We start from the raw sequence: 12,244 nt of genomic DNA on the forward strand, positions 1-12,244 counted from the left end.
GGGAGGGAGAAGCATTTTAGGAATAGCAAGGAATGCTAACAAGAAAAAGGAAAACAGAGAAGAGGAAGAGGAAGGGATTATCTACGAAGTGAAATGTAAAGAATGTCAGAGTGTGTACATAGGAGAAACGAAAAAAAGGCTGAAAGACAGGTTGAAACAACATAGGGATGATGTACGACTTAAGAGAGAGAGAAATGCAATATTTAAACACACGAGAGAAACAGGACATGACATAGAGTGGGATGAGGCTACGCAGATAGGAAGGGAGAAAAGAATGCTAGTGAGAAAATGGAAGGAAGCCAAGGAAATAGAGAAGAAAGGTGAAGAAGACACAATGAACTGGAATGGGGGACTGAAGTTGAACAAAGAATGGAAGAAGATGTTGGAAAGAGTGGAAAGGACAAGAGAGAAAGAGGAGAGGAGAAGGAAGAAAAATGAAGGGAAAAGAGCGTGAGATTAAAAGTCCAATCACATTCTATATGGAAGTAATTGTGTTTAGCCTTTTAGGTGAAAGTAAAGTTGGCAAGTGAAAGTCATCTGCTAGAAAGTTCCAAATAACTTTCTAAATAGCCTGGAGGGAGTTATCTTTGTGTATATATAATGCCCTTTTGTTGTATCTGGTTACTTTTGTACTTGATACAGAGTCTGAAGAAGACCTTGCTAGAAGGTTGAAACGTTACGTTAGTTTATATTTTTAATAAAATAAATTACTGCCTTGGTCAGCATATTTAGTTTTTCATAATCATGGAAACAAGGCTTAATGGTGTTATAATAGTCTTAGGGAAGTCAAACAAACAAAAAAGTAAAAATCAAATGATAAATCAAGGCTGGCTCAGTAGACCAATTGTAAAAATATCATGATATGACAGAAAAAGGTATTTTGAATCGTGGCTATGCCTGAATTTTCTGCCAAATATTTACATAATATATCTTCTGTGTGTGCCAGTACATAATAAATTCTTCACTGAGTGAATTTTACACCATCAAAGTCACCAGTTATTCAGAGGCAACAGAGTCCATTGTCATTTCACTGGTTGACAAAATTATCTGTCATCAGGCAGGTAAAACAGTGAAAACGAAATATCATGCAAAGTCAATCCTGCCTCAGTAGTTTAGTTGGTATAGCAGTGATATAATATGCCTGAGACCCTGGTTCAAGTCTTGATCAAAAATTGGAACTAAATTGCTCAAACAAAGAAATGCCTGATTTATTCCAGAAATTCATTAATTTCATTTGCTGATGAGTGGAAACATAATTTTGACTTTTAACCCAGCTGGAAATTTTTCCAATTGGTTCTGATAACCAATATGAGTTTTCAGACACTCTATTGGAACCGATTGGTCTATCGGAACCAATTGGTCAATCGGAACTGATTCGTCAATTATAATGAATTGGTTTCTATTGGAAAGTATTTTATTGTTTTCATTATATTGCTTATGAAAAATTCTTATCTATACAACTGTAAATGCAATGGAGAAATCATATAAAACAACTAAAATAAATCTCTGGTAAAGCATGTGGAATTTGTAACTTAGAAAAACTTTCACATACAAAACTTTTCAAATATATGAACACGTTTTTAACACTGTAGCTTCATCATGATTAACACACTTATAGAAAATCGAAAAATATGCTGCTTTAATCATAAATTGATATTTTGTTCTTTCTTTATACAGAGCATTCCCTGACATTTGCTATGAGACTCGGCGGCAAGCAGCCCGGCGTCAGCGCTAGTCTTTCCCGGCGAACAGGTCCATGACAGTCACATGCTACAGTCTGTTTTTTTTTTTCGCTCTCCCTGCCTTCACTCTATTTCCCTTTCTGTTGACGTTGCAGACTGACGCCAGTATAATCCTCCCTCGGAAGTTGTATTGTGTCGTGTCCGTGTGTTGAATATTGTGGCTTAATATGGCACCACAATAGTTTACATTACAACAAAGGATTTATCTTGTTGAGTGTTACTTCAGAAGGAGGAATTGTGGAGAAGTGCGACGACATTTTGCAACTAAATTTCCTGGTGTTCCCGTTCTTAATAGGACCACTATATTAAACCTCGTAAAAAAAGTTTAGAGTAACAGGGTCAGTTTTGAATAAAAGTGGAAAGAAAAATGGGGAAATCTAAAAAATAAAGTATACAAAGACAATCCACACACCATCCATGAGTTAAAAGAGAGTATTGTACGAGAAATCGGGAGAATTACAGTAAACGAACTTGCACGTGTAAATGCCAATTTCCTTCGGAGATGCCAGGAATGTGTTGCAGCAGAGGGACATAATTTTCAACACCTTCTGTAGTCAAGGTTAGTACACAATATGAAAACTGTAATTTTAATAGCCGACTCTAGCGATTGTCGCGGACCCGTTCACTGGGAAAGATGCTGATGCCAGGCCGCTTGCTGCCGAGTCTCGTAGCGAATGTCAGGGAATGCTCTGTACATGCAAAAACAGCAACAAATTAGGTTAATCAAAGAATCTGACCCACAACACTTAAAAAGTGATAAACAAACAAAACACTGTTGAGGTCGACTTAGTTGATCAAAAGATTGCTCATTTTTCCAATTGCATTACAAACAAATAAGAATATCCATGGAAATTTCATATTGCAAAAACAAGAACTAATATGAACATTTATTCTAACTATTAGCTGCTTTAAGGTTGAGTTTGTTTTTGAGAAAGAGTTCTTGTTAGGTATTTATTAAGATAAATCTGACTTCAGTAGTATGCATTTGAATTCAGAAGAAATTAAGTTCAAGTATGCTGTTTTTCCAAAGAATTTCTAAATCACAGGAAATGTGGTGTCAAGAATTGAAGTACCTATGCTTTGAGTCAATAAATTAATTTATAACATATTGTTTCTACAATATATAAGAGCTTACAATTGGATACAATTCACCAATTGGAAATTGTCTTGATTTTTCAATTGGTTTTAGTTTCAATTCCAATTGAAACCAATACATTCCGATAGAATACAATTCACTCCAATTGAAACCAATTCAATCCAATTGAAATTTCAATTTGGAACCAATAGAAAATTCCATCTAGGAAGGGGAAGCAATCAATGAATGTACTATGCTTCTGAGTTCTTTATATCCATTTGTTGATGTGGAACAAGTGAAAAGCTTTTTCTGGAAAGAGTGGGATATTACAACAAAACAAAATGTGTGGTTGATATTTTGGAGAATATGGCTCACCTGTACTCATGTTCTTCAACATTCCAGGTATTGCTGAAATCAATACTTGTATTTTGTACAAATGCAAAACTTCCTGAAGAAATTTCGTGTTAGAAAATATTTTCTATTTTCCCCTTTTTCTAACTGGATTTCTTGGACAGGGTGTCAAAATTTCAATTTTCACTTTCACTTTATGTGTTATAGTTCAATTATGTCATGGATTGATATCTAAATAAGTGAAAAATGTAAACAATATTGACATATCAAGAGTTGCTTCAGATAAATTGTGTTGAATTATCCAGGTTACTAGTAGGAGATGTGAGGGTATTGAAAATAAAATATAAAAGGGAGGAGAAAAAGAGAAAGATTAGAGTGTGGAAATTGAAGGATAGGATGATAAAAGAGAAATATCAAGAAATATTGCATACTAAAATGCCAAGAGATGAACCCAAAGGAGTAGCAACAGAATGGATAAGATTTAAAACAGAATTAGTAGATGAAGAAAGAAACACCATGGTGGAATGAAAGAACTCGAGAGGCAGTGAAAAATGAAAATGATGCATTAGAAATTGGTTTGAAGTTAAATCACAAAATGCATGAAAAGAGTACATGGAAAATAAGAAACAGGCAAGAACAGTAGTAAAGGAGTAAAGATGAAAGTGGATGGAAGAATGGACCAAAGTGCTAGAAGAAGATGTTAAAGAGGAGACAGCTGTAAGCTAAGGGATGAAAGGGGAACTGTAGTAGAGGATGAAGAAATAAGGAGAATGTGGAGAAATCATTTCGAGAAATTGCTGAACGTGAAAAAAGAAAATGGAATGAAGAAGTAAGGAAAACAGAAAACAGGAAAGAAAAATACATCTCTCATGGAAAGAAGTGGAGGAAACACTGAAGAGAATGAAGAGAGGTAGAGAACCTGGAATTGATGAAGTGTCAGTGAAAATGATACTAGGAGCAGGAGTGATGGGTGTGCAGTGGCTGTACGGAGTGATGAAAATAGTGTGGCAAGAGAGAGAAGTGCCAAGAGATTGGACAAAGGGACTAATAGTTCCCATATTCAAAAAGGAGGACAGAAAGCAATGTAAAAACTACAGAGGAACAACACTAATGTGCCACTCATAAAAGGTGCATGAGAAGATATTAGAGAAAAAAAAATAAGGGAAGTAACAGAGCTGAACATGAAAGAGGAACAGTATGGATTTAGAAGAGGCAGATCAACAGTAGAGCTGATATTCACCATAAGGTAATTACAAGAAGGGCATTAGGAGTATGGAAATGATTTGTTTCTGTCATTCCTAGCTATAGAAAAGGCATACAATAGCATGGACAGAACAAAGATTTGGAAGGCTCAAAGAGAGAAAGGAGTAGAGGAAGAGATAGTGTGTAGAGTGCAGAGCACACACAAGGCAAACCAGAGCTGTGTGAAGATGCCAGTGGGAAGAATGAAGTGGTTCAGTATAAGTAATGGACTAAAACAGAGAAGTGCTGCTCTTTTCCCACTGCTCTTCATAATTACAATGGATGCAATGAACAAAGAGGTGGGGAAGATGATAAAAGAGGAAGAGATGAAGGTCCTGTTGTTCCCTAATGACCTAGTAATATGGGGAAACAGTGAAGAAAAGTACAGAGACAGCTTCATAGTTGGAATGAGAAAATCAGAAGAGCAGGAATGAATATCAGTGCAGAAAAGAGTGAGGTGCTAATAACAACAAGAAACAGAGCCAGAAATGTACCAAGAGTAAAGATGGACATGGAAGAGTTGAGGGTAGTGGAGAGTTTCAAATATCTAGGAAGCATAATTGAGAGAAGTGAAAGAATAGATGAGGAGGTAAACAGAAGAGGACAAATGAGTGGTGGACTCTATCAAAGTGTTTGAAGATTAATATGGAACAGGGATGTACCTATAATGCAAGAAGGTAATATATAATACATACTATGTACCAATACTTACACAGCCCTGCATTGGTTTGGATGTCTCACAGATGACTGTTGTCCCTGAATAATTTCAGTATGCTGATTCCAAAAATGAAATCCATTTTTACCCATCACGTGTAGTTTTTTCAGAAGATATCAATATATTAAGTGCCTTTATTTCACAATAACATGTGTAGTTCCATGATTTCCTCAATAGATTGCTCTGTTTAGATGATAAAATATTGGTTTTCTAGAATACAAATCATCCAATTTTGAACTACAAATGCACATAAGCATTTAATACACCTTCTATCTTCACAAGACACATCAACATGAAAATTGTAAACTTTGATTGCGTAAATTCCATTTTAGAAATCTCTCATAAAAATTTCCTTCACAAAATGTCCAAAACTGAATGTTATGATGTAGTGGGTGGATTGAACTGAATGATGTGGAGAAAAATCCTGATGTAATGGGAAGAAATTTATGTCATATCCGTCATCAGCATTCAAAATACTTACAGAATCACATATTGGTTTGTAAACATCCAAAATTTTCTTTGTTTAAATTTATTTTATTGCGTTCTGTAATAGGTGTAATGGAATTTCGAATATGATAATTTTGATTGTGAAATTGCGAAAAATCCTGATGTGATGGGGGAAAATGGATATCATGTGCGTGATTAGCATTCAAAATACTTCCAGAATCAGCTATTGGTTTGTAAACAACCAAAATTGTACTTGCTTAAATTTATTTTGTTGCCTTCTGTAATAAGTATAATGGAATGGCAAATATGATAATTTTGATTGTGAAATTGTGAAAAATCCTGAGGTGATGGGAAAAAATGGATGTCATTTCCGTGATCAGCATTCAAAACACTTCCAGAATCACCTATAGATTTGAATTCATTCATTTTTTTTTTTTAAATGCAGGGTGGTGTTATGTATGGAACAGAGGCTTGGACAATGATAGAGAGAGACCAGAGAAAGATGCAGGGAGTGGAGATGAAATTTTTAAGGAGTATGTTGGGGAAGGTGAGAAGGGATAGAATGAGGAATGAGGAGATCCGACAGACAGTGGGGATGGTGAAGCTCCAGGACAGAATAGATCAGGCATAGATGAGATGGTTTGGACACATGAAGAGGATGGATGCAGAAAGACTATCAGTAAGAGCTCTTGATGCATAAGGAGTGGGAATAGGCCAAGGAGGAGACCAAGATGTCGGTGGAAAGAGCAGATACTGAAGAGAACAAGATTGGAACACCGTGGAAAGATAGGAATTGTGGAAGACCAGAAGAAAATGGAGAGTCTTGACTTCTATGCCGACCCAGCCAGAGACAGGAAATGACAAAGGATGATGATGATAATGACATAATGACATGACCATGGACAGAGACACATCCCAACTGTCTGGAGAGTAATAGGTGCAACGCTGTAGCCCAGTCAATGTTTTCAAAAGTAATAATCACAGAAATAATAATCCTGCGATACACCAGAACCAGACTTGGTCTCACACAATACTAAACCCTGAATTCATAATTGGGAAAAGAGACGCGGTAGTATATAAATATGGAGAAACTAGTACTCACTTTATCCGCGAAACTGTTTTTTTCTTCTTTGATCTAGTAATTTCAGCGGCCACTGCCACCATCCTCGTTGGAACTTGCTGCAAGTTAAGTGAGTACTAGTTTCTCCGTATTTAAACCCTGAAGTTAACAATCATGTAGCAATAATGATAATGAAGAAATTAAATTAGTGTACAGCTTAAGAACAGACTTTCATGTGTGTGCTTTACAGTCCATGCAATATTTTTCACTTCCTGCCACTACTATGGAGAGTATTATACCCAGTAGACAAGAATGTCCCAGTCATCCTTTAAATGAATGAGCGTGCTAAAATGAAAGCCTTTTCTAAAAAAATATGTTCACACCAGTGTTCGGTTTTGTATTTTAATAGTCACTTTCACCCCATCTCCTTATTGATTGATTGATTTGGTGTATTACGTCCACTTTATGCACAGTAAGGCTAATCGAGACTGGTCCTACAGTTTAAAGTGGGATCCGAATCACTATGTGCCTCCACCGGATATCGAACCCAGAACCCCCTCTCCTTATTATATTTATTTGTATGTGATAGGTGTTGGAAGTTGGGTGGGTGTGTTCAGATGGGGGGATGAAGGGGGCTCCTTTGTGCTTATGTAGCTTATAGAGATTTATTTAAACTCATCTGAATGCTGAATATATTTTCAATAAAAATTTAATACATACATCCCAGCCAGTGATGTGCACTGAGGAGTAGCGAGTCTAGCAGTGATAGATCAATGATCTCACACATCTAATTATTTAAAAATCACAATATTTATTGTCTTCTTGAAGTCACAGTTTATATGCATCACTTTTTTTCACGCACTTCTCACCCCTCAGTATGATCACCAGGAAGGCTGGAAGGAGCTTCTCTAACGGGATTTTCTACTGCCAGACCAGTTTCAGATAGAACTTTCCATGGAAAGGGAATGGGGAGACTTCTGTGTTTACTCACCCAACCCAACCCCTCGAACTCTTCGACCAGTGCAATGGTTGAAAGATACCCCAGGTACCCCAATCTATTGCCTATATAGAGTGATAGAGGATTAGTTTCCCCTGATTTCCTTTTATTTTGCCCGAGAAACTCGGGGGAGTATCCAATAGTTACACCACAAATTTTACGCATAATATTTATGCATAGTAGCATATGGCTTCAAATCTTATTATTTATGAAATGAGAAAGTAAGTATTTTGTGTGAGGACGAATAACTGGAAACAGTTCCTTTAAGGAACGTAATTATAATAACGAAAAAAAAACAGAAACCTATATTTTTCATTTTAGTAGTACTATCTTTAATACACTAATCTCTTGCCCATAAGTACGAGAGCTGATCAATAAATTTTGATAAACCTAACAATCTGAAATATGTATATGTGTGTATTGAAATTGTCTGTAGACAAAGTACAATGGAAAACTGTACAAGGGGCAAATTACATACAACCTGTTATCAGGTTTCTTGCTGTGCTAATTTACATTTTTGTCCACTTCACATCACTTTTCTAATTTTTTAACTTAATTGCAATGTGACAATAAAAATAGATAACAAACTCATGAGGATAGTCATAAACATTTATACTGTACTCAGAATTTGAACTCAAGACCTTTCTTCCACATGCTCATTGTTTTCAAAAAGCACTTTCTTAAAATTCCCTGTATGTCTCTTTCTTTGTCTGTCTGTCTGTCTCTGTGTATGTGTATGTGTGTGTGTGTGCACGCATGCTTGCATGAACAGGCACAACCAGAAAGTCAGGCTGCAGAATAAGTATTTTGAATGTCAACATTGGTTTCCTAATAATTACAATAACTTATTTAAAAGAAAAAAATACTCCAAAGGGGGATTTATGACCACCATAACACCCCTTTCTTTCAGTCCCACATCATGGCCATGCAGTTTAAGGTGTCATGTTTTGGACTCTGGCTACGGGACGTGCGTAAGTTCGAGTCTCCTGTTGGAAGCTTAACAAGTTTTCTCCTTACATTTCCACCTCTGTATGGGAGCAGTGGCCACCCACCATCATGAGGAGATTGGGTAGCTACAAATGAGTAGCGTAACCAGGCCATGAAAACCTACAACAATGGCTGGGGGTTTGTTGTGCTGACCACACATCACCATGTAACTGTTTGGATGATCACTCACCTCGGGGAGAATGAGTGAGTAGGATCAGGTGGGAGTGAGGCCAGCAGTTGGTAGGTAGTCCCAGGTCCTCAATGGGCTGTTGTGCCACAGGTTATTATTGCACCCCTTTCTAGTTTGTATTTGTTTATTTAGCATCTCTGTTTTATCTATTTAATTGCAAAGGTGAGGACTGATCCACTGGAAACTTCATAGAGGATTCAGGCATTTGCAAACATGGATGGATACAGGTAAATAAAATTTAGGTTTCGTGCTAACTTATCACTTCCATGAAATGGTTAAATTCTTTCGTCTCTATTGAAACAACACTGAAATCGATGCATTTAGTTGTCTGTCAGGGGAGGAGTGTGGGGTGCTTTACAGATTACCCATAATAAGTTGCTACCCCAAGTGCCGAGGTCACCACACGCCACTATTCCCAGCTGATAATTAATGAAATAAAATGCAATGGATTTTATACTTATATTGATGAAAAATACATATCCCAAAGATAAAGTTCCCCATGCATATAGCACCATACCATGAAGGCACATTTTGGGGATGTGGTGGTAGGGCTGTCTTCAGTCTTGCAGAATTCATAGAACAAGACAATATAACTTAGAAACATGCTCAATCTGTATACACTTCACAAGTAAATCTCACGATAGTGGAACTAGACAGCCTTGAAATTCCAACATAATAAACATTTATTTTCTTTTTTAATTTTTATTCTTATTTTAATGATGCGATGTCAATGTACTGAGCCTGACCCTGTGGCCAAGTGGTTAGCACATCGTGCTGTGATGCCAAGGGTCCCGGGTTCGAATCCCGGTTGGGCTTGTTTGTTTGTGAATGTTCATTCATCAATTTCATCATTTCATCACTCATCCCCATCTTCGCAAATTAGACAAGAGGCACAAAACGCGAAGTAAAATAAACTAAATCAATCAATCAATCAATCAATGTACTGAATAATATGTTTCCTATATTTATTCTCTTTTTAATGATGCCAATGTGTTTCTATTTTTATTGTAATGTAATGGAATGATGGATTTTTCTGCTTTTACTTTGGTGTAATGATGTAATACCAATGTACTACACAATGTTTCATTATTTTTGTTTGTTATAATGATGTAGCAACTAAACACCATTTTGTATCTTCATGTTATCCATGCCCTTTTAATCAAGGGTCTATGGAAGAAAATAAATATTCAAATTCAAATTCATTCTCAATCTCGGCCATTTTGGAGGTGATGTGATCAGCAGTACACTCCGGCCATCTTTACCCCCAGGGTTGCCCCCTGGTACCCATTGATTTGAGGTTTTGTGAGCCCCAGAGCCACTTTATGTGGGGACAAAGCTAGAAAAATTCAGACCATAGATCACCCACCCCAGGAATTGAACCCAGGTCTCCCACATGATAGTCAGATGCGCTACCAACTTGACCACTGTGGCTCTATGTCCCAAAGAAAAGAAAATATAAAATTTTAAATAAATATATGTGTGATACTTACTATTAAGGTGTTCCAAGCCAAGCTGAGCTTTCTCACGATTTGGAAAATGCACAAATGCAAAATCTCGTAGCTTCTTGACTTTCTCCACACTGTTGTCAGCCACATTATTAAATGCCTGCTTGATGGTATCTTCAGATGTAGAGAGCATGAGGTTTCTTACATACAGTACAGTAACCTAAAAACAAAACATTGTTTCATTTGTGTTGAAAGACATATGTAAAATTCACTTGCATAAATTGATAATTTCCATTGCTAAATTTCATTAAACAATTCAATCACCAGGGGTGCCCACAGGGGGGGACTATGGTGCAGACTGTGCCACCGAGATTTTTTGGGGGGATTTTTTCTCTTTCAAATAACATAAAATTGAACATTTAAAAATGTTAAACCTTAAATGCACCATAGTGCATTTAATCCATTAGATGAAGAAAAGAAAGTACTTAACGGCAGGAGTGCTCACAGGTGGGTTTGTGGATGCCCTTTGCGTCCACCCAATTTGGGGGGGGGATTCTTATGATGGAAATTTAAGGTGAACAAGTTACCATTGCTGCTATATAAACAGCAATTTGTAGATTTCCAAGGGAGTTGTAAAGGGTAATATGTACTATTGGGAGGGGTGGGGTGGAGGGAAATATCCAACTCTTACATATTGAAACATGGATTCTGGGGGATTTTTTGATTTTGTGTTTTGAGTCCACTTTATGCACAGTAAGGCTAATCACGACTGGACCTACAGTTTAAAGAGGGATCCGAACCACTACGTGCCTCCACTGAGTATCACACCCAGGACCCCTGGATTACAAGGTGATGACGATACCACTGTGCCACGAGGGAGGCCCAAAAGAATTCTGGGGGAAATTGAGAATTAGACGTTTGGGGGCAACAATATCCAACTCTTGAATATCAGTGTTAAGTCTTAGATTATAGAGGCTATTTTAGTTAGGGGGTATTGAGCGTTAAATTGAGGGGGTACCCAATTCTTGAATATTACTATTGTCTAGACTGTTGCGAAATATCTGGTGGCTGAGAATTATTTGTTTTGGAGGATTCAACATCCACTCTTCGACATAAACAGTAAGTCTAAAATTGGCACGGAAATTTTGGTGGGAGAATTGAGTATAAAATTTAAGGGGGAAGATATGAAGCTCTTGATAAAGTGTTAAATCTTACATTGTCAATGGATTTCTGTAGTGGGGGAGTGTTCGAATATTGTATTTAGGGGATTGTATTTAACGATATTGTATGCACACGTTTTTGGCGCCGAACATGTGAAAAGAGAAGCTGGAAAATAGTAAATATCACGGGGTCATAAGAAAGTATTGACATCCCAATAAATTAATATTATTGAAAGACTTCAAAGAAATGGATGTAAAAATTTTCTTGCTTGCTTCGCTCGCAATTTTGTGTTACGAAAATGCATATCTCGCATTTTGCTAAAGTTTTATAGATGCCTTACAAGACAAACTACTTTCTCGATGTTGATTCATAACATCACTTCTTAAAATATAATGCTTATAGTGTTGGTATTCTGCTCAATTTAAAGCAGGTGCATCATTTAGATGATGTACTTCTATTAGCTGTATTATTGTAGTATTGATTCCGTGTATGCTGTAATAATTGTACTAAGTGTAATTCATACAGTAACATGTTGCACATTACCCGATAAAACATAAAAATAAAAATCAATAATATCAAGTTCCTTCACATTTCTAACAGCTCGTCGCAGGACAATTTTACTTTAACAAGTGACATTTGCAGAGGGAGCAAATTCTTTGAAGGAGGAACCATATTAAATTCTTGCTATTAGCTTAGGCATTTCTAGCTAAGGTTCTGTAATGTCTCATGAAACAATAATTTAATCGGTCACATGCTGCAGCATGTTATTTTGTTTGCCCAGGTTGAATTTTCTATCTTAAGTTGTGTAACAATATCTGCTAAATACTAAAAT

The 12,244-nt window shown here is 36.7% G+C and overlaps 1 protein-coding gene across 1 annotated transcript in view; it reads right to left on the reverse strand.

Annotated features, from left to right (window-relative positions):
* LOC145983700 (RNA-binding protein 47-like) overlaps positions 1-12,244 on the reverse strand; it is a 122,141-nt gene that overhangs the window by 23,761 nt on the left and 86,136 nt on the right. Inside the window, exon 2 of the mRNA XM_083116755.1 lies at positions 10,297-10,471. Coding sequence (XP_082972881.1) covers positions 10,297-10,471 — 175 coding nt within the window. The remainder of the gene's footprint in view (positions 1-10,296; positions 10,472-12,244) is intronic.

This window comes from Lepisma saccharinum, chromosome 2 (assembly GCF_977018435.1).
Source record: "Lepisma saccharinum chromosome 2, izLepSacc3.1, whole genome shotgun sequence".
In the NCBI taxonomy this organism is placed as follows: Eukaryota; Metazoa; Arthropoda; class Insecta; order Zygentoma; family Lepismatidae; genus Lepisma; species Lepisma saccharinum.